This window comes from Notamacropus eugenii, chromosome 1, assembly GCF_028372415.1.
Source record: "Notamacropus eugenii isolate mMacEug1 chromosome 1, mMacEug1.pri_v2, whole genome shotgun sequence".
Taxonomy (NCBI): Eukaryota; Metazoa; Chordata; class Mammalia; order Diprotodontia; family Macropodidae; genus Notamacropus; species Notamacropus eugenii.
In genome coordinates this window covers 36,223,582-36,247,432 of record NC_092872.1, presented here as the reverse complement: position 1 = coordinate 36,247,432, position 23,851 = coordinate 36,223,582, and the positions used below count along the sequence as shown (strand labels likewise).

Sequence of the window (23,851 nt, the reverse complement as noted above, 5' to 3'; positions counted from 1 at the left end):
AGTGTTAGGCCTGGAGTCAGGAAGACTCCTCTATCTGAGTTCAAATCTGGCCTCAGGCACTTTCTAGCTACATAATCCTGGGCAAGTCACTTAACCCTGTTTGCCTCAGTTTCCTCATCTGTAGAATGAAGGGGAGAAGAAAATGGCAAAGCACTCTAGCACCTTTGCCAAGAAAACCTCAAATGGGATTACAAAGAGTTGGATGTAACTGAACTACAACCACAGTAATATATGTTTTACAACGCATGTAATTTCATTAGATTCTCACAACAACATATTTATTAGACAGTATTAAAGATTGAGAGCTGAAAGAGACCTTAGGGGTCATTTCATCCAACTTCTTCATTTTCCGGATGATGAAACTGAAACCCATAAAGGAAAGTGAGGCAGTCAGATTTTCAATGAAGAACTTTTGATAGAGCAAAATGGAAAGCATGTTGGACTTGGATTCAGGAGGGATCTGGGTTTGAATTCAGCCTTTTGTACTTACTATGTATGATCCTGACCTCCCTATGCTTCATTTTTCTCATATGCAAAATGAAGATGGTAACAGTTTTTATCTTACAGAGTTGCTGGGAAAATCAAAGGAGTTGATGTTGAAAATAGTGTTTTGCAAACATTAAATCTTAGCACAGTACCTGGCACATAGTAGGCGCATAATAGATGTTTAGTGACTGACTGGCAACATTATACAAATATCAGCTATTTTTATTCCTCTTCTGAAGGGAAAAGTATGAAAATAAAGAGGTCGAAGGTGCAAACTAGAATAGCACGATGTTTATACTATACATATTCACTTGGTTTGTACTCCAAGGGTGAGTTCCTTATCTAGTGACTAAAGCAGACATACTATTAGAGGAATTGCATCATATCAATCTTGACATTCTTATTATAAATGAAACTGGAAGACCGAAGGAAGTTATCTTTTTATGGAAGGACAGTTCATGGACTTGCTTTGATTGTTTAGTCATTTCAGTCATGTCTGACTCTTTGTGACTCCATCTGGGGTTTCCTTGGCAGAGATACTGGAGTGGTTTGTCATTTCCTTCGCCAGCTCATTTTACAGATGTGGAAACTGAATTGAGTGACTTGGCCATGGTCACACAGCTAGTAAGTGTTTGATGCCTGCTTTGAATTCATGAAGATGAGTCTTCTTGACTTCAGGACTGGTACTCTACCAGCTGCATCTAGCTACCCATTTGCTTTGGAGAGAAAGACAAATGAAAGAGTTGGTGGAATTGATTTTTACTATGTATCCAAAAGCAACAAGAAAAAAAAACCCAAATATTTTATTGAACATTTGTTATGTAACAATGCTCATGAGAAGTCTTTATAAAGTAAAGCAACAAATTTACGGTAAGCATGGTTCAAGATCTAAGGAGAACTCTTGTTATGGCATTTAAGGATAGAACAAGAGGGAGAAGTAAGAACATCATAGAAAAAATGGAAAAGATCTATCAGGATTTGTGTAATAAATGGTTTTCTCCATCAGTGATAATGAAACCATCACATGTGGACTCTAATAACATGGTACCCAATGTGCTATATAAGAAAATAGAAATAGCACCAAGAAAACAAAGATGGAAGGGTAACTTGACTAGACCAAATAAACACAGTGGAGTTTTATGCTGGAGGTGATAAGATTTTGAGAGATTAGATTGGAAGCAGCCTAGATTAATGGGTAGAGTGCTGGACTTGTTATTAGGAAGACCAGAGTTTAAATCCTACTTTAGAAGCTTTATAACCCTGGCCAAGTCATTTAACCTTGTTCAGCCTTAATTTTCTCATCAGTAAAATGGGAATAATAATAGCACCCACCTCCTAGATTGGTATAAGAAACAAATAAGATAGCACGCATAAAGTGCTTTGAAAAACCTTCATGTGCTATAAAAAAGCTAACCTGTTCATATTATTATTATTAACAATATCATTATCATTACCAATAATAATTCTCAAACACTCTGAAGGAGGGTCAGATCTCAGACTTGAAAAAATCTTAAAAAATAAAACAAGAAGTTATCAATCACTACAAGCCCATCCGTATGTCTCTTGTGTAATCACCAAATCTTAATGAAAATAATCAACACTTTCAGAGTACTACAAATATTTATAAGATTAATCTTGCAAATGCAGGAGATTTTAAAAATGATGTTTCATGGGAGACCACATCCATTGCAACCACACAATTGAATGAAAGACTTAAAGAATGCAAAATTCTACTAAACTTGTTTGTTGATTATTTTTAACAAGCCTTGATTTAGTTGAGCAAAATGATACCTTCAAGTCTCTCCCCAACAAACTAATAAAAATGAACTAAAGAAATAATTTTCTCCAACTTACCTTCTTATTGTACATATCAAACAAGGAAGAAAGGGAAAAAGATGCCAAAGATTTTGCCTAATGTCATGGAAGATCTGCCAATAATGAGTTCAAGTAGCAAAGCAATCCCCTCTAGGAATGCTGGGTGGTACAGTGGATAGAGTCCAGGACATAGAGTCAGGAAGACCTGAGTTCCAATCCTGCCTAACACTTCTAAAAGCTGTGTGACTCTTGGCAAATCACTTAACTTTTCTGTGTCTCATTTGCCTCATCTGTAAAATGAGGATCATAATATGTGAAGATCAAATGGCATAACATATGTAAAGACTTTGCAAAACTCAAAGTTCTATATAAATATTAGCTCTTATGGAAAAATGACAGTCTCTAAATGCTCCTCTTTGTGGATGACATTGTGATAAGTACACCAAGCCTCTGGGCTATGCTTTGATTATCTTTAAGGCCCAATCTGCAACTGGTCTACCTCCTCTTCCAGTTATATATCCTTTAAACAATTTCGCCCATAATAATGCAAGTCATCTCTCCTTCCTCATAAAGAAAAGTCCTCTCTGCATATGTCCATCATATAAAGACCCTAAATAAGACCCATAATTAGTCGGAAGAGTTTGGCCTGTTTATTCACATTGTGTTGTTCATCTGTGTCCAACTTTTCATGACTGCTTGGAGTTTTCTTGGCAAAGATACTGGAATAGTTGGCCATTTTCTTCTCCAGCTCATTTTAAAGATGAGGAAACTGAGGCAAACAGGGTAAGTGAGTTGACCAGATCAAACAGCTGTCAAATATCTGAGGTCAGATTTGAACTCAGGTCTTCCTGACTTCAGGTCCAATATTCCTTCCATTGTGCAAGATGTTTATTGTTCAGACTTTGCTCTCCAGTTGCACGGGCTACCCTTAGAGTTGGTCCATCAGCGTACTCTGATTGAACAATTCAGATTTGAATGTGAGGAGAATGGGTTGGGTTGTCTTTGGGAAATCATTCAAGGATTTGAGTTTTCCCTGAAACAAAAACTCATTTTGTTGAACTATGTTATTCTACTGGTGGTGCTGTTTAGTGATCAGTCAGCCAATTCCACACTCTCCAAAGGATTAATTATGCCTCACCCAAAGAATGATAGACATATGCAGAGAGGACTTTTCCTTATGAAGAAGGAGAGATGACTTGCATTATTATGGGTGAAATTGTTTAAAGGATATATAACTGGAAGAGGAGATAGACCAGTTGCAGATTGGGCCTTAAAGGTAATCAAAGCATAGGCTAATTTCATATTGTTATCCACACAATGGCAGCAGTGGATGTATACCCTGAGGAGAATTTACTGGAGGACATGGATGAGGGTCTCACAGGATGAGACATTGACCTGGCTGGGATCCACTTCACTGGATCATCCATAATCCCCATACTCAGTGGGGGGGGGGGGGGGTCATCTAAATATGGATACACTATTATCATTCCTCTATGCCAATACATTTCCTCTTAGGATAAGATTCCTCATTTTAAAGATGAGAATCAATGGAAGCTGAGAGATGAAGTGATCTAATTAAGGGAGACAGTTAGGTGGCATAGTGGATAGTTTCCTGGGCCTGAAAGACATGAAATCAAATCCAGCATCAGACTCTTATTAACTGTGTGACCCTGGGAAAGTCACTTAAGCTCTGTTTGCCTTAGTTTCCTCAAGTATAAAATGGGGATAATTAATTAACACCTCTCTCCCTCCTAGGGCTGTTGTGAGGATCTAATGAGATGATATTTGCTTAGCATTGTGCCTGGAATATAGTGAGTGCTATGTAAATGTTAGCTATTATTACTATTTGCCCAAGGATACAGTAGTTTTACCTCTTAGAACCTGTCCCTGGTCCTGAGTTTCCTGATGTATAGTTCAGGGCTCTTTCCATCATACCCAATAATTTAAATTCAGTAAGCTACAGAGCAACCAAATGCTTAATAGTGCAGGTCTGCTCTGCCCCTCAGGACAAGAATGGTTATTCCTTAAGTCTACCTTTGATTTGCCCATTCACCCAATTCCTTCTGCTTTGGGGTGACTCACATCACTATGCACGTTGATGAATGTGGAGCCTAATGGGTTCCGTGTCTGTCGAATAAAACTGTCACAGGAAAATTGTAGGCGGCCTAAATGACTCATCTCTTCCTCAACGCACCCTGCCCCCCATACACCTACACCCATGAAAAACCACTTGTACTCATACTTAGACATTTAATATCTTGAGAAGAGAAAACTTTCAATTTTTCTATGGGGTCCTGAGCTGACAGAGTGAACAAACTTATGTTTCAGATCTAATATGGATGTTGAGTATATTACATACTGCTTTTACTGGCAAAGCAAGCCCATTTGCTTGTTCCTGCTATAATAATGGCCTTTTTCTTACATTTTGCTGACAGAAGCAAGCAGAATGCATTTGGAGTTCAAAAGTATCCTATTTATAGCCCCAATGCAAAATGATCGCTATTCATTACAATGTCCTATATGCAGGTTATCAACCTCCTCTTCTATGAAAGCCAGTCACAGATGTTTGTACCAGATATGACTCACTGCATCAGGAAAGGGAAATCTGGCTTTCTATGCTACTGTCTACATACTGAGAATACTACTGTAGGGAAAACTACAGGAGATGTGGGGAGGAGGTCAAGATCTGTCTGCCCCCATTTCCTCTGCTATAAAATAGGGCCAATAAAAGCACCTACATAACAGAATTGTGAGGATGAAATGTTCTATTAGCCTAGTGTCTGGTATACAGTGGGTGCTTAATAAATACTTGCTCTTACCCTTTAGACCAATAGAGGCCTCATTTTTTTTTTTTTTTTTTTTTTTTTTGCCTAATAAAGTAATAGCGCTTTCAGGTTTACAAAAACACTTTACAAATTTTCCCTTATTTGATCCTCACAAGAGCCCTTTGAAGCATGGTCCTCATTTTACAGATGAGAAAACTGAGGCTAAGTAAGGGGTTTATGTGACTTGTTCAGGGTCACATACCTATTGACCTTCTCATGAAGGAATCCAACTCAACTCTTCCAGACTCCAAGCTCATCCCTGTTCATTATGACAGGTAGATGCTCCCAGAGCAGAATAACAGTGTGGGGTTGGTTCACACATTGCCAGAGTTAATTCAGTGCTTGGGAGGCTCTGAAGAAAAGTTTGGGAGAGAAGAGGTATTAGACTGACTATCAAACTGAAGGTCTACAGAGCCTCTGTACTGACCTCATTGCTGTATGTCTGTGAAACATGGACTATGTCTACCAGTGCCATGCTAGGAAACTGAATTGCTTCCATTAGAATTGTCTTAGGAAGAATCTGAAGATCACCTGGCAGGATAAGGTACCAAACACTGAGGTCCTTACGCAAAACTAAACCACCAAGCAGTCAAACTATACTTCAGAGAACCCAACTCCAATGGGCTAGACACATTGTCCAAATGCAAAATGGACACTTGCCAAAAAGACTATTTTATGGAGAACTCACACAGGGCAGGCGATCACATGGTGGTCAGAAGAAATGATACAAGGTCTCTCTCAAGAATTTTGGAATTGATTGTGTGACATAGGCACACAATGTGTGTCTACTGGCATAAGGCCTCTCAGCATGGTGTGCCCACGTCAGAGAACGTGCTGTGTTCTATGAGCAAAGCTGAATTGAAACAGTTCAAAGGAAACACAGGATACTCAGATTTAGAGTATCCACCCCAAATGTTCACATGGGCTATTTGTGTCCAATCTTTGGTAGAACATTCCAAGCTCATATTGGTCTGATCAGCCACAGTCAGACACGATGAAACTTAACTTTATCATGGTGATGTCATTTTGGTCCTCTTCAGGAATGAAGGACAATAACCAACCAAAATAATAGTGAATATTTAAGCCCTTGGTTTCCAGAAAAGCTTTGATGAAAAATAATGACAATAATTATCATTTATACAGATCTTTAAAGTTTGCAAAATGCTTTATATACATTATCATATTTAGCCTTCCAATAATCCTGTGCAGCAGGTAAGTTGCGTGTTTGTCCTTCATTCTCGAAGAGGACCATGACATCAGAGAAATGATGACATGACTGGCAGTTGACTTGGATTTGAGTGAGGGAGGGCTGGGCAAAGTCACCAGCCTCACTTTCTCATTCAGAGCCATCTGAATCCAGTGACCAGATACTCATCAGGACCACTGGAGATGGCCCAGGATGCAGTGCTCTTTTAGGCTAAGGCCTTTTCAGGTAAGTGAGGCAATGCCCATTCAGGGAATAGGCCTCTTTAAGAAGTAAGTCAAGAGATGACCCCTTATATCAAAAAAGAAAAAAAAGTCAAGCTAGGTGGGGAGACCCTCGGGGTTCCTATCCAAAAGAGAAATAGTCACTATTTACATTCACTCTGTGCAAGGAGGGCAGGGACATGTTGTTGTCCACTCTATGAGTTCCAGAGTGAGTTGGGTAAGGCTTGGTCTTTGAGAAAGAAATCTGGCCAGTAAACCCCCAAATTAATGAGGCAGCCATTCAGCTAACAAAATGTACCTTCTTTTGAGCAGAGCACTCTCAGGTGAAGTGAGGGTGAGGGAGAAAGAGTGAGAGAGAAGGATAAAAGGCTAAAGGGAGAGGGCGAGGGCAAGGGAGAGAAGGTTAGGGCAAGGAGACAGGAGACTGCTCACAGGTTGTGTTTGTCCTTTTTGGAAGAGGATCTTGACATCAGTGAATGATGACATGACTTGCCAGTGAATTGGATTTGAGTGAGGGACGGCTGTGTGCAAAGTCACCAGCCTCACTTTCTCCTCCAGAGCAGTCTGGGTCCAGTGGAATGGGCATTGCCTCACTCCAAGTAAGAAACTGAAAGGACATTATCCCAAAAGGGCCAGGGTCTCCTATTAAAAGCAGAATTTGGGCTCACCAAATTCAACACTGGGTCAGTCTTCCCAGGTCAAACAATACAAATATATTCCTTCTAAAACATATAATCACAGCATTTAGAGTGGGAAGACGTTGTTATTTTACATATGAAGAAATTGAGACCTAAAGAGGGAAAGAACTGTACCAAAACTCAGGAGTAAGTTTGGATTATAATCCGTTCCAAGGTGATTTGAAGATATGGACCATTCATTTCTACAGGAATATTTCTGAAGTGCTATCACAATTGATTGTAAAGGTGCTAGGTGTAGGTGGTTTGAATGACTTTCTTTTCATTGCCTAAACCAGTCCTCATTCCATCCTTTGCTTGGAAAGATTAAAACACAACCCCAGGGAATCTGCTCTGACTTCATTTTGCTTCCAGCTATACACATAGATAATGCCTGATTGGCTGGAGCACCACTGAGCTAGAGTTTGGGATTATCTTAATCTATTCATTCCGATGACCAGGAAATCAAGTAGGAATCAAAATAAGAATTTGCTGAACTCAGAGCTAAAGAACTGGTATCTGAATCCTGACTCTGCTCCACGTACAACAATGGCCTGTTCTCCTCACCAATAATCAAAAGACCCCTACCAGTCCTAAATCCTGTCTCTGGCCTCACCGCAGTTCATGTTTGTGGATGTGAAAAGGGAAATTAGCAAATGAATTGAATCCCCTATCATTTGAAAGGTAACTTCCACTCTGATAGACTGCTTTGGGTTCAAAAAATATCACCAAGTTCTAGTTTGTTTGTTTTTACCTCCAAATTTATAAGGAAACTAATATCAACATTTCTTGACTCACCTAGATGTTTGTCAAAATGGGATGATGGGAAAACTTTTTTTTTAGCGTGAGATCTTTCAACATAACCCAGAAGGCTTCCATTCCTTTTGATGATCTAAAGAAGGATGTGGATACCAATGGGATACGTAGGCAGTCCACAAGTTATCCCTCACTCTGAACTTGCATCTTCTATGCTGTTAATCTGCCAAAGAACTAAGGAACTCTCACCTTTACTTCTAAGCTTCAATCTTATTTCATGACCTTGGCAAGTCATATGATATAAGGTCTCTGTTCCAGTTTTCCTAATTAGTGACCCAGAGAAGCTAGCAGTGATCTAGTCGCAAGGATGCTGCAAGAAAAATAATTAATAACCATAAAACATTCTGTGTTATCCAGCACTAAAGAAACAGTAAAGATGGGCCAAGTGTTTTTTCTTTTCCTTTACAGTAATTAACATGGCATCCTATTTTCAGAGAAATAAGCAGACTGATTCTTCAGCCTAATCCATAAAATGGGTGATCTCCTCTAGCATTTTCATTAGAATATATTCCCTTTTTGTCTTTGCCTGTTAAAATCCATTTCTTTTTCTGGGATCTACTTAGTTGCTACTTTCTCTATGAATTCTTCCCTGATCCCCTCAACTGCAAATTGTCTCCTATTGTTGAGGTCTAGGGAATCACATGAGGTTTGGGGTACTCAGGACCCCAAAATACCGACATGCCAGATCCTGACGAATGAATTCAACTCAAAATTTCTTCTAGTTAAAGTATAACAAAGTTTATTAAAGGTTCATCATATTGTGTTGATTCTTAAGGAGCCTCAGCATTTGTGACACTTGTATTCAGGCCAGATAGAATCTCAGCTAGACAGAGTCTGAGATGGAGTCAATCTGAAGGCAAGATGGAACTTATACACAGAAAGTCCATGGGAAAGATCTAGACGTGGTCTAGTGGTCTGGGAGGAGGGTCAAAGGAGGATCTTGATGAGACTGGGGTAACTGGTGATGCAATCAAGTCTGGGAAACAGCTGGAGGCAATTGGGAGGTATCAGACTACACAGGGTTTAGGTGGGAAGCAAGTGGGGTAATCAAGAGGTAACAGACAATGGAAGGCCAGGCTAGGCCAAAGGCCACAGATTTGAGTATGAAAGGTCAGATTAAGTGGGAAGATTCAAAGGGAGTTCAAGGAGGTTCCCAGAGTCTGAACCTCATCACTATCCCATGTTTTCTTAGAGTATTCTCGGGATCTTTTCTTTGTCCCCTTCACATTCTGCATCTTACATATTTATCATGTATACATGTCACACCTACTAGTATATTGTGAGGTCCTTGAGGACAGGAACTGTGTCATTTCTAATTTTTGTTACCCCACAACCATCACATATAGGCACTGAAATTTCTTGAACTGAATTTTAATTCCCTTCTAATGGAAAAACTTCCTTAAAAGTCAGAGTTATGGAAATATTTGACAAATATAAGCTTTTGTTGGATTCTCTCCTTTCAGTTACAGTCCCAGGCCAAGCCCCATTTGGTCCTTGTTTGGGCCCAGATTGACTCAGAGTGAATGTAAATACAATTGTTTCTGTTTTGGCCAGAAACACTGAGGGTCTTCCCCTCCTTAGACTGACTTTTTTTTGACTAGGTTAGAAGAGGCCATTCTCTGCCTCATTTCTTACCTCTCCTTATTCAGCGAATGGGCACTGCCTCAGTCCAGCTAGGTGGTGCAATGGATAGAGCACCAGTTCAGGAGTCAGGAGGACCTGAGTTCAAATCTCAGTTTCACCTGTGAGACTGGTGACTTTGCATAGCTCTGCGTCACTTAAATCCAATTTACTTGCATGTCATGTCATCACCTTCTTGATATCCTGGTCCTCCCCATTTAAATTTAGTCTTTCTAACATACTTTTGTCATTTCTACAGGATGATGAAGCTACTGATATCCTGAAATTTTAAGGTCTCCCTGACTCTAGTCTCTTTCCCCTCCAAGTCATCTTCCTCTACACACCTGCCAAAATGATAATCCTAAAGCATATGTCTGACCATGTGTAATAGTAATTTAAATGGAAAGATCTTTCTTATTAATTAATAGGCCCATATGATCTGTTTAAATTGCCTAGATGTCTGGGTCACATGTGGTAGGTGGAGCTTGCTGAAGAGGCAGAACAGGAAGGGTAGAGCAGAACTGGGAGGACATGAGTGAGTGGGATCAAGTCAGAGGGGAAAGAACACAGGCCAACTGGCACATTGTGACAGTTGATGGTGAGAAGATCCTGGCTGAGGGAGGGGAGTTTGAGACTGACACATTGTTACAGTTGATAGTGAGAAGGCCCTGGTTGGGGGAGGGGAGGCTTGAGAATGGCTTTGTCCTCTGCTATGATCATGTTTATTAACTACTTTGTCACCAAGACAGATTTGTTTTCTGGTTCTGGGATTTGGCTTTGTGATGCTTAAATAAATGTTTTTCTTCTGCCTTCTTTATGGAGAGTGTTTTATATTTTGTGATTGAGAACAATGCTGGCATATTCATAGTCACCACCAGTGCTGTGACTATTGCCTTGGCCATACATTTGGTGTCACAAACAGGATCACAAAGTAAAAAAATCTCTATTTGGAGGTAGAAATGATTTAGAGAAAGACATTAATATCCCAGGATGGGAGAATTTACCTTTTTTCTCACTAGCAAAGGAATGGGCTAAAAGCACTGGACCCTGTGAAAACTGGGAAGCAAGGTTACAGGAGAGGGAACCTGGAGATTTGGAAAGGTATTTTCAAGGAATACCAATAAGACCAGGAAAGGACTTGGCAGGGGTAAGCAGGAGAGGCTGGATTTTACTAACGGCTTATCATATCATGTGTAGAAACAGAGATGAGCTGCTTAATGAAAAAATTCAGATGGAAAAAGAGTACAAGAGCAATCTTGTGGGGTCTCAGGCAGAAGGAAAGGCTGTTCATTTAGTTCAGAAGAAGCTGAGGGCTAACAAAAGAAATGCACATCTGACCTTTGTGCAGACCCAACCTAGTTGCCTCAGTGACAAAGTAAGTGAAATAATTTTAGATGAAGAAGTTTCCCAGTCAGAAGCATGCCCAATAAGGAGGCAGAAACAGGAGAACTAAGGTGGTAACTCAGTGTTTAGGGTAATAATTGAGGATTTTACTCAGCAGGAGGTCACAGAAATTTTGAGTTGATTCACCCAAAGGATGGGAGAATTGTTAATATCTTGGATAGTGAGAATCAGTGATGATGGAGCTGGAGGAATAGCTATTGATCCCATCTACTGCCTGAAATTTATCCTTTTGTACAGCAAACTTTTAGAGATTACAATATGCAAGGAGATAACAATACAACTAATCCTTTAGCTTTGGCTGCAGTAGGCTGAAGTAGGCAGTATCCTCCTGACTCTATGTGGCTTAGTGGAGACAGACCCTGGTGTTCACTAAGGGACTGTAGAAGAAAGTTAAAGGAGGAGGTAATGAAGACTGCCATAATGATCAGAAACATAGATGAATACTATGATACCCCCTTAGCAGCTTCCCACAGGAATATAGTAGTGAAGACAGCTCCTCCTATTTACAAGCACTTGATTTTAAGTCCAATAATTGGGGAAATAGGGCACCCTCTTTCAGAGGTGCTGGACAAGATTTCACAGTTAGGTGATTTAGGAGACTGGGGAAAAGATGACATTGCTAGAGAGAGAAGAGTAAATAGCCAGCAAATTCAAAATCAGAATAAATTGACAAGGAGAGAATTGTTTACTGCTCTATTGAGATCAGGGGTAGATTTTAGAAGCATAGATGGTATTCCAAATGATGAACTATACAGAATGTACTGAGAAAAGGGATTTGATACTAGATGAAATAGAGAAGTAAGAACTGCCCCTACAGATCCTGCTGAATCCTTGTATCCAAGCATGTCACTCCTTCGGGGAAAATAAGAAATTGGCCAAACCCCAGTTCAGATTAGGATTAGCAACTCAAGGAATACATGTATTGGCTGGAGTGATAGATTCTAATTATCAAGGAGAAATTATTGTAACATTCCAAAATTTAGATGATGGACCCATACAGTTTTGTAAAAGTGATAGAATAGTTCAAGTGATTATTATTCCTTGTGAAACAAGACCGCTTGTGAAAACTTACCCTCCTTCTGAAATAACTAACAGAATAACTGAAGGATTGGGTTCTACTGATAGAATATAATCGGGAGCTAAAGTATGGGTAAAACGGAAACCAGGCAATGTTACAAAGGCTGCAGAAATAATAGCACATGGGAAAGATAATACCATAACTGTTGTTTATTCAGGAGAAGATGATTATCAAATTGTACCCTTAACTCATATATTTTACTGTGAATGAGGCTGTGATAGTGGGTTTATGGACTCTAGAACTACAGCTGACGTTATATCTACCCTGCTTCTGGCAATTGTTTCCTTGTTTTGTTTGTTTGTTTGATTTTGTCTTTTCATCTGTTAAACTTGTTTGCTAGATTTGTTTCCTATAGGCTTAGTACCCTCCACCTGCAGATGCCTAATGGCTTAAGACAGAAGTCACCTCCTATCCATGATGGTGATGTGTCATCTCTGGACCTGAAGTTGACCAAACTCCAGATGCCAGCTAAAGAACTGATCTCTGAAATGGGACCTCTTGGGGAAGGGACAGTTCTACATCCAATCTCAGCAGGAAGTGGTTGTGGAACAAGAGACCTTTGCCTCTTACCCCAAGATTTTGGGCACCATTTGTTGAGGGAGAATGATGGTTGCCCCATTGACTTATGTAATGAATATGAAAGATCTTGGGGCTGAATGTAATAGTAATTTAAATGGAAAGATCTTTCTCACTAATTAATAGGCCCATATGATCTGCTCAAATCACCTGGAAGCCTGGGTCACATGTAGTGGGAGGAGCTTGCTGAAGAGGCAAAACAGGAAGGGTGGAGCAGAAAGGGGAAGAAGTGAGTGAGTCAGGTCAGGTCAGAGGGGAAAGAATGAAGGCCTACCGACACAGGCCCAACTGACAAATTGCGACAGCTGATAGTGAGAAGGCCCTGGCTGGGGGAGGGGAGGTTTGAGAATGGCTTTGACCTCTGCTGTGATCACGTTCATTAACTTTTTGGTCACTGCGATGGATTTTGCTTTCTGGTTCTGGGATTTGGCTTTCTGGTGTTAAATAATGTTTTTCTTCTGCCTTCTACATGGAGAGTCTTTTATATTTTGTAATTGAGTATAATGCTGGTATATTCATAGTCACCACCAGTGCTGTGAATATTGCCTTGGCGATACACCATGATCCTCCTGTGTTCTAGAACCTTCAATAGTTCCTTATTGACTTGAGGCTAAAAAATACAAATTCTTCTGTTTGGCATTTAAAGTCTTTCAAAATCTAGCCTCAGCCTGCCAAAGAGAGATTGATTTTACATATCTTCCCTCATTTACTCTAGCCAAACTGGCCCAAGGTCTACTAGCAGCTTCTCTTATGTGGCATTCCAATCCCCACCCCCATGAGATGGCTTTTGATGGGAATATTTTCCTTTCTCACTTCCACATCTTGAAAACTCAAATTCTCAGAGTTTACCTCATGTGCCACTTCTTACACAAAGCCTTTCCTCATCCCAATCCCTGCTCCCCAATTTAAAAAAAATATATGTTTTGTATATATTTTGTATTTACCTGTCTGTGTTCATATTGTTCCTCCCTTTGCTTTTGAATGTAAGCTCCTTGAGATCAAGGACTGACCTTATAACCCCAGCATTTTGCACAGTGCCTGGATCAAACTAAGCGCTATATAAATATTTGGTTGAAGTGATAGGAATAGAATGTTCTGAAATATCACTGATTTCAGCATTTCAGGAACTTTTTTCACCAAGAGACCAAAACCCCATCCTGTTTAATTTCTATCCGTATTGCTCCATATGTCTCCCTTGAAGAATCTGTTCGATGAGGTAGAAACCTCATTTTCTAATTTTGGCAACTTATTCATAAAAATATCACTTGGATATCATCCATTCTTGTTATGACATCTTGAGAAAGGTTTACTGGAGGACAGGGACAAGATCAAATGAGATATTTTTAAAGCATTTGACACAGGGTTTGGCACATAGAAAGAACTCAATAAAGTGTTTATTTCCTTTCCTACCTAAAATTATATTAGTCTTTGGATTCTAGGGCATTGGTCTTAAACACTTGCTAGTTGTGTGACCTTTGGCAAGTCACTCAACCTTGTTTGCCTTAGTTCTTCATTGGTCAAATGAACTGGAGAAGGAAATGGCAAACCACTCCAGTATCTCTGACAGGAAAACTCCAAATGGGGTCAGAGACAGTAGGACATGACCGAACAACAATAATATTCTAGGTCATACTATTGCTTCTCATTCACCTTATGGTCTACTAAGACCCCCAACAACTTTCTTCAAGTCCTACTTAAGTTGTTGAACTTAGAAACTGATGCCATAGTATAATAAAGACCTAAACATTGATATAATGTGCGTTGTTAAACTTCTTATCCATCTTATATTTCTACATAGTGATCATACTATTTTTAAGAGAGGAAGTATGGCAGAGTAGATAGAAAGCCAGACTCAAGGTCAAGAAGACTTGGATTCATTCCTTGCCTTTGACACATACTGTATGGGCAATTCACTTAACCTTACAATGCTCTGGGAACTCTCTGATTCACAGAGAAATTAATGATCTCTATTGGTAAGGGAAGTTTTCCCACTAGAGAGCTTCCTTTAGCAGTGATATCACAGGTCTGTACACACACACACACACACACACACACACACACACACACACACGTACCTCATTCACTCAATAAATATTGTGTACCTACTATGTGCAAAGTGTGATGTCAGTTGCTTTGGAAGATAAAAACATTAATAAAAAATAATCTCTGCCCTTGAGGGGCTTATAATATAGCATGGAGATAAAGGCGTATGTTTCGTCCTTTCAGTTATATCACTCTTCAAGACCCTATTTGGGGTTCTCTTTTCAAAGCTACTGCGGTGTGTCACCATTTCCTTTTCCAGCTTATTTTATAGATGAGGAAATGGAGGCAAACAAAGTTAAATGACTTGCCCAGAGTCATACAGCTGGTAAGCGTTTGATGCCAGATTTGAATTCAGGAAGAGGCATCTTTCTGATTCTAGGTTTGGCATTCTATCCACATCATTACCTTGTATGCTCAACAATATGTACATATGTTCTAATATAAAATGTGAAAGTGTTAACTCACTTTTCATTGAGAGGACTGCGATCACATCCAGTTAGAATTAAAGGAAAATTAATAGAGAAGATGGCATGTGGACAGGGTCTGGAAGGATGGGAAGTAACTGGAGTGACAGAACTTTCCAAGAGTGTAAGAAGGAATTATATAAGCAAAGGGGACTTTTAAAGGGAATGAGTAAAGGTAGAATGAAAGGAATTACTGGGAGATAAAACTGGAAAGACATAATTGGAATAAATCATAGATGCCCTTGAAGAACAAGTGAAAGAATTTGGCCTTTATTTGGTAAGAGAGAATTGTCTAAGTTTTTAAGTTTTCTAAGCTGGGAGAGGAGGAAAAGGGCTAATGATGCTAAGACAAGTCAACAAACATTTATCAAATGCTTACTATCTGTCAGGCACCACGCTAAGTTCATGCTTACAAAGAACAAAGAAATGCCAACACTGTGCCTGCCCTCAAGTATCTCACATTCTAATGTATGCAAACAACATAATAAAGAGGTAATCCCCAGCAGCTAGGGAGACTAGAAAGGCCTCTTATAGAAGATGTGGTTTGAACTGTCTTGAAGGAAGCCAGGGAGCTGAAGTGATGTGTAAGAGATTCTAGGTTTAGGGGAAAGCCAGTAAAAAGTCATGGAATTGAGACATCGATTGTTGGGGAGATGTAGTAAAGTATTTGAGGAACAGTAAAAAGTCCAGTAAGGTAGTTAAGTAATGCCATGTGCAGAGTACTGGGCCTGAAGTCAGGAAGACCTGAGTTCAAATCTGGCCTCAGTCACCTACTAGCTGTGTGACCCTGGGCAAGTCACTTAACCTGTTTGCCTCAGCTTCCTCATCTATAAAGAGAAATAGCAAATCATTCCAGTATCTTTGCCAAGAAAACCCCAAATGGGGTCACAAAGAGTTGAACACAACTGAAATGACTAAACAAAAAAAGGAGGCCAATTTATCTGGGGTACATGGGGGGAACTAAAGCATAGGAAAAGCAGAAAGGGAAAAGGCTATGAATGGCTTTAAGAAGCTTGGAAAATTATCAGAATTAGTCTTCATTTACTGCAGATTTACCTGGCAACACTGTAGAGACCGAAATCTGAGAAACTAGTTTGAAAGGCATTAGAATTATCAAGGCAAAAGGTACTTCACCTAAAGTGGTGGCAATGGGAATGAAAAGAAATGCGGAGACATGAAGGATGCTGCCAGATTAGAAATGAAAAGATGTGGCACCTGATTGGACACAGGGGTCAAGACAAGAATAAAAAATGGCTATGTAAATCACTGGATTTTGAGTATGAATGGATGGACAGTGATGCCATCAACAGACCTGGGAAGTCAGGAGAAGGAACAGACTTAGAAGAAAAGATGAGCTTGATTTTGGACATGTTGAACTTGCAATGATTTAGGATAATTAGGTAGAAACATATACAAACGAAGCAAATGGAAATAAATGTTGGTCTTGAGCTCAAGGGGTAACAGCCAAATGGCAAAATGGATAGAGTGCTAGGCCTGAAGTCAGAAAGAATCATATTCACAGTTCAAATCTGGCCTCAGACACTTCCTGGCTGTGTGACCCTGATCAAGTCACTTAAGCCCATCTGCTTCAGTTTCTTCATCTGCAAAATGAGCTAAAGAAGGAAATGGCAAACCACTCCAGTATGTTTGCCGGGAAGAGTCAGATACAATTAAAACAAATACACAACAGCTTGAGCTTAGGAGGGAGATCAGAGTAGCCCTGAGATGTGGCAGCTAATAAAAAGAAAATGATAGCTGAAGATCAGAAATTGTGATTGTGTCATCCTTTTTCTTACCCTGTATCAACAGTTATCAACTCTCATAATTTTTTCTTACGTATTTCAAATATATACCCTTTCCTCCATTTAAAAAGATAATACTCTAGGATAGGGCCTTCTAATCACCTGAATTTGCCCCAGGAGTCTTTCCCCATTGCACTCCATTCAACTTTGATGTCAATGTTATTTTTCTAAAGAATAGCTCTGACCATATCATATCCTTTGATCAATAAATTCCAATAACTTTTTATTACTTCAGCAATCCAAAATAAATTGCTTTGTATGACATTTAAATTTTTTTAACAGTATGCTCCCTTCCTATCTTTCTAGTCTTTTTCCCATATAACTTCTGTTTATGCAGTCTTTGGTTGCAATTGTTTGTGCTGCTTCTCACACACAGTGTTCCCTCTCATCTGCCTTCACTGTGACTCTCCTAAACTTTGCCCTATAGAATTCTTGGCTTCCTTTAGTCTCACATTAAGCACCATCTTCAACTCTTCCATAACACTTTCCCAGTCCCTCCAGATAGATGTTAGTGCCTTCCCTTCTAAAATTACCTTCTATTTTGTATTTATATGTTCTTATCTATGAACATCTATGTCTCCCTAATTAGAATGAATGCTTTTTGAAGATGTGTTTTTCTTTTTCTTTGCATTCCTAGCCCTTAATATATTGCTTTATACATTAGTAATAAATTCTAGTTGATTAGTTGATACAAGTATAGGAAGAGTCATATGGTCCCCACTCAATCTTATTTTAGCGATGAGTTTGGAGAAGAGGTCAGAGGACGAGACAAATGGAATTTTTCCATTTAAGCCATGGTAGGAGATTGTCAGATACAACCCTTGGGATCTCTTCTATGTCAAAGATGTTTTGTATTTATAACAAATGCCTACCCACCCAAGTAGTAACAAGAACAACAACAAACCTTTACAATCGCACTTTAAGGTTTACAAAGTTCTTTAACTATATTATCTCATTTGATCCTCACAACAACCCTGTGAGGTAGGTGTTATTGTCACTCCCATTATATAGCATCCAGAGGTTGAAAAAGAGTCAGATTTACAAAATGTCACAAGGCTAGTTAGTGACTCTTAAGTCCAAGGTTCATCCTGCAGTAACCAAATAATGTGATCAAATCAGTCAAATAACTGGTCATTTTAGTGGGAAAAGCATCAGGTAAAGCAAAAATCATGTTTGGTTTATGGAATGTCTCACTTTATAATCATTCTATCATCACACTGACTTAGCACAGGTGAACTTGCTAGATCTTATTCCTGTGGATTTTCATGATGTTTATTTCTTACAATTTTTCTGACTTTGCACCATCTTTCCTATTCTTCCCATTAATCATCTGCCCTTAAACCCATGGGCTATAATAACTTACTAAGTAGACTTTTTTGTTTTATCCCACAAATGATTTAAGGTGAGCCTTAAATCTGTAGACCATTTTTCCAAACCATGTTCATTCTATATTGATGTTCCCAAGAAATGTTCTACATAAAAAATGACAATCTCCATCCTTAAAAGTGCCAATGAGAGCTAGGAGGCTCATCTCCATACATTCAGAAATGATCATATTTTTAATAATATGCTTGCTTCTAGAGTGCCTATCTTTCCCAGGGGATCAAAGTTTGTTCATGTTCTGAGAGGTTCACCAATGAAATAGCAACAAGGAAATATACATGTGCGCTTGATCTTAAGTATAGGCAAGACTCTCTCATTGGGTCTGAGGAATAGCCAAAATCTATTTATTGTTAATGGCTTCCTTCAGTAACTCTAGTTTTGTAAAATGTTGAGGATCTAAGGATTCCAACTTTCCTCATAGCTCTTTCCCTCAACTGAACTAGTTCTTGAATCATAATCTTTTTGAGGGAAGTCTAGATGATCACAAAAGGTATCATTGTAGAACATGGAGTTGGATGACCTGGGAATCAATTCCTACCACTGAAACGTATTGGTTGTGTGATGCTGGACAAGACACTTAACCTCTAGGCAACTCCCTAAGAAAAAACGTTACAATCAGACAAGTTGCCCGATTTGCATATTAGAAAAAAAATTCTGCACCAAGAGTTTCCTATATCAATATTATTATGAGATAAATAAACACATCTTAAATTTAGAGATGGAGGAGAACTTAAGAATTATTAATTGAAACAGTCTCCCCCCATCTCATCCCCATTTTTCAACTGTGGAAATAGAGTCTGAGAGGAGAAGAAACTGGCCCAAGGCTGGATTTGTTCCTTGTTCTTTTCCCTTCAGGGTATGCATTATCTTTCTCTTTCAATGAATCTTTATAGAACATACACTTGTTCCTTCACCCCCTTGATTAGCACCTGGTTTTGAAAAATAAAACAGCTAGAATTCAAAACCAGGTCATCCATCAATAAATCCATTTCTCTTTCCAACATCCTGCTTCCAAATAAATTCAAGCACTTAGTTTCTATAAGAATCTCTAAGTTCATGAATCTAATTTCACTGTAAGCTACAAACTTACCCATTAATGATTTACTTGGAAATACCACTGAATCAACAGGGACTGGACACCAACCTCCTTTAACTCAGTCCAGCCACTTTCCCAAAAGAAATTACTTGAAAAGCATAATTCCAGGCGATGGATACTGGCCACTGTAAGATGGCCTTTAAAACAGCTGCCTCATCATTAAGAAGTACTGTTACAGCTTCAAGGTTACCATCACATTTATCTAGAAGGGAAGTAGCTAAAAAGCTGAAGAAGAACAAGAGGAAATAAACGGTTTTCATTTCAAAGCCAAGGTATTTGAAGAGGGGAAAAAAGAACGAGGGCTGCATAACACTGACATTTTTATTAGAATTCATTTGTAACAAATGGAACTTGTGTCAGCAAAGAACTGATTTTCATACAGACGTCTTTCGCCACCAATGTAACGAAGTAAGAAAATAAAAAGCACGCCTTTCATTCTGTAAAACATTTACGCGTACTACTAATTAGAGGTAATTGTATTTTTTTAACAAGCCATTTTACAAGTTATTTTTTTTTTATTTTTTCAGTCTATGCATCCAAAACGAGAGCAAAGAACACAATTTTTATTATCTTTGTAAAGACACTCCAAGCTTGAATGGCAAAGCCACGGGACAGATGGAGAGGATGGATCTGCAGCCTTCTGATATCTGCTGGAGTATCAGGGCACCCAAAAACCCAAAGAAAACCAAAATTTGAAAAAGAAAAATGAGTTGGGGGAAGGGAGAGATTAAAAAAAGAGAGAGATCTAGAGAGATAAAGAAATAAAACAAAACAAAAAAGAAAACAGGAAAGGAAAAAAAGCCACATCACCACTGCAGACTTTTCTTCCTCCTGTTTCCATGTTCTGTGTTATTTACATACACACAAGTGAATTTCAGAAGCAGTTTCTTACAGATGGGTTCAAGTAATAACATTATTGGGTGTAGAATCAATAGGGCAGTGCATAGTACAAAGGTATAGAAAGTGCAAATCTCCCTAGAGGCCCTTCCCTCCCCCGGCTGTCCTCACCATTGTCTAACCATGCAAATCATTTTTAAAAAAGAGATAAAATAAAGTTCTGTACAAATCATTTTTATATATTTTGATTTTTTTACCATTATAACTAATTACAAAATTATACATAACTACACATACATAGGTAAATAATAGCACCGTACTGATTATGGTGATAAAACTAATTTTGAATCTTGGAGAATTATGAGAACTGTAGGTAAGGAAACTTACCTTGGAAATGAAAAAAAAAAAATGATAGAATGGCTATACAGAAAAGTACAGAAAATGGAATGCACATCAATGACGCATTTAGGGTGTCGTCTTTAAAGACAACTTCCCGAACAGCAAGATTTCTGGAATAGTCTCCGCCTCTTTTGTCTGTGGTATTTTCCTTGTTCTTTTTGGTCTTGTCACTCGTTTTTACCAAATGGGCAGAAGTTTTCTGGAGAGACATTGCTCTTAGACTGGACAGCTCTGGTGGGCAATGGTCCTTCCGATTCTACGTTTCCAAAATGGTGTGTTTCCACGATGCATGTCTGGCTGACTCCCTATGTTTGGCTAAAAGAACATTACTGCACTAAGTTATCTGGCACTTTTAATAACTCTTCGAAAGATACAAATTAAAAGAAAACACAACAATAAAACCACATAGTGCACATTCTTCTCTGGTTCTGATGTAGGTTTATAGAGTCTCATTCTGAGGTAGCCTTCTAGATACTTTTTATTATTAATTATTATATATATTTTTTACAAAAGTGCTCAAATACAATGCTTGCAAGTGTTTGGTCTCTTGGATTTCTTTCTGCTAGCAATGGGAAAATATGAAAAAAATAGCCTTATATGTGAAATATACATGCAGTCAAACTCAAACTGTGGTATTATCGTTATACCAAACCTCTTTCAGAGTTCCTCAGAAAAGATTTTTTAAAAGAGTTGCTCGAAATGGTACAGGACAAGGCAGAAACCAGTACTGTCCTCCATGGCTTTCTACATATTTTCTGGGAAATATTTAATGATGTTTGGCGGGCTTTTCCTCCTACTTGAAAAGTCCAAATGCAGTGTTGATGATGCTCTAAACGTTGCCAAATGACGTGTTTCTCCTTAAAACAGATACATCTAGTGCAGTACTACATGTTCCCAATAGCAATACTGGCATTACGTGTTTCAGTTCTGAGAGCAGATTTGGAAGGGACTATTTGAAGGGAATTAGTAGTCTTGCATGATGTAGGGAATTACGGAAGGAAATAGGGCCCTGACTATCCAAGCGCTTTGGGCTGGTATATTCACTCATTAACATCCCCTACTCAGGTGGAATCTAGGAATGCATTATTACTCAAAGTATTTTTGTACATGTGCTAAAAAGATAATGCTTTAATTGGAAGGTTAACAGATATGAATAATTAATGTAAATACAAATGAAAAGTGAAAACGAAATGCTATTAAAATAGGCATCAATTATAAGGCACTCTAAATGCAAAATTAAAATAAAAACCAGCATTTTCTAGGAATGCTGTATGCCACACAATGTTTCTGACTGAACAGAGCAACATGAGTTTGGCTTTGCCCCTGTTACATATCATAAATGCAAATTTCGTAGCACATACTATAGACAATATACGATTGAATACACTTTTTTTTAAACAACTTGATAGTTGATATATTACAACATTCTCCCCTCCTAAAGGGATATGCACTGACCTTTCCCACATGCACACCTCTTATTTAATATTTAATAATATGATTTTTATTGCACTAGAGGGTTACAAATATTGAACTTCATTGGAAGCCTCACTAACAAAATATTACTTGGGTATGGGTATGAATTTGGGGGATGGGGTAGGGATTTAGGGGTGAGGTTTGACGATCACTGATGTGCATTCCTCATTTCCCTTAAAACCAAAGTTTTCTGAAATTCAGAAATGTAAAAATGTAAAAAAAGAAAAAAAAGTAATTGAATGCGGTGTTCTAGATACCTTGTCCACCACTTTGAAGAAATCAAATTGCGGAAGAACTAATAGCTATCTCTGTATTCATGAGAGGATACACTATATATACATACATATACATCCATGAGGAATGGATCTATATGTATCTATATGTTAGCAGCAGCTTTATACTTTGCGCCTCCCTGTTGATTCCAAAAGAAAAAAAAACAAACAAAAAAAGAAAGGCAAAACCCAAACCCCTCACATGGATTATCCAATCAAAATGGGTACTTCCTTTTACAATGAAACTGAACAGAAATATAAAAGAAATATCTGACAAAACCGTGGTACTGTAGATAAATATAGGACTGCACAAAAATGTGCAAATTTTCAAATTATTTAACATTTCTACAGCAAGATATTACAGATAACAGTTCTACTGCTTAAAAAAATCTATGATTTTGAAATCAAAAATGAAGTTATGCAACTTTTGTCTTTAAATTCACTTCATTGAATAATAACCTTTTGTTAAAAAAAAAAAGAGGAAAGAAGTTTACACAGTTAAAAATGAAGCACAGGTCAGCAGTATCTTTACAATACTAAAAAACTAAATCAAGGACTTTCTTTTTAAACATTCCCCCCTCCCCTTTCCCCTAAAGTGTTATTATGAGCGGTATGGTGGGAAGGGGTGATGTTGAAGCAGAGTCCATTGGTGTGTTTGTGGTTGAAGTTGCTGTAGTTTGAAGAAGCCAGGAAATGGCCTGCTTAACAAACATCTTGCCCCGAATTGTTGGACTCTCCAGATTTCCCCCTTCATGCAATCCTGGACAAGATGATGGTTCTTTGCAATAATTTCCTCTTCCCTTTAATTTCAACCAAAGTTGAATCCTTGAGGTATCTGTAAATGAAATCCTTCAGATGCCTCACCAGTCAGGATTCTCTTTATTATTTTTCAGGTTAGATTATTAAACTGTGAATTCTTGGTCCACATGGAATCGTTTTTTATTTCTTTTTTTTTCCTTTGTTTTTGTTTGTTCTGCTTTTAGTGTTCCCACTGATTGGTCTTTAGCTAGAAGTGACAAAGTCCTTCTCCAGCACGGTGTATGGCTCAGAAGAGGCTCTCCAGATCTTAAAAGGCCTGCAGTAAAGATCCAGGTAGGAGCAGGGGATTTTACGTTGCATAGTGATCAAAGCTGCCCAGGTATTCTAGTGCGGCACGGTAGCAGAACTGATACTGATCCTGAAAGAGAAGAAGGTGAGGAAAACCAAAATGTAAAGAAGGAAGTAGACTCTGTTTCTTTTTATCCAACCACGCTTTTTAATGGAGGAGAGAAAGGATGAAGCCAAAGCAACCGATCAATTCAGTCAATGCAAGCAATCAATCAAGTAAGTAAACACAGTCAGCTTCTGCTCCCTGAATGAA

At 38.6% G+C, this 23,851-nt stretch overlaps 1 protein-coding gene across 8 annotated transcripts in view; it reads right to left on the bottom strand.

Annotated features, from left to right (window-relative positions):
* Nucleotides 1–23,426: 23,426 nt before the first annotated feature.
* PTPRD (protein tyrosine phosphatase receptor type D) overlaps nt 23,427–23,851 on the bottom strand; it is a 934,659-nt gene continuing 934,234 nt past the window's right edge. For all 8 annotated transcript variants that reach the window (XM_072596637.1, XM_072596633.1, XM_072596674.1 and 5 more), the window contains one exon: nt 23,427–23,668. In XM_072596637.1, the coding sequence (XP_072452738.1) occupies nt 23,600–23,668 (69 nt within the window). In that variant the 3' untranslated portion in view covers nt 23,427–23,599. The remainder of the gene's footprint in view (nt 23,669–23,851) is intronic.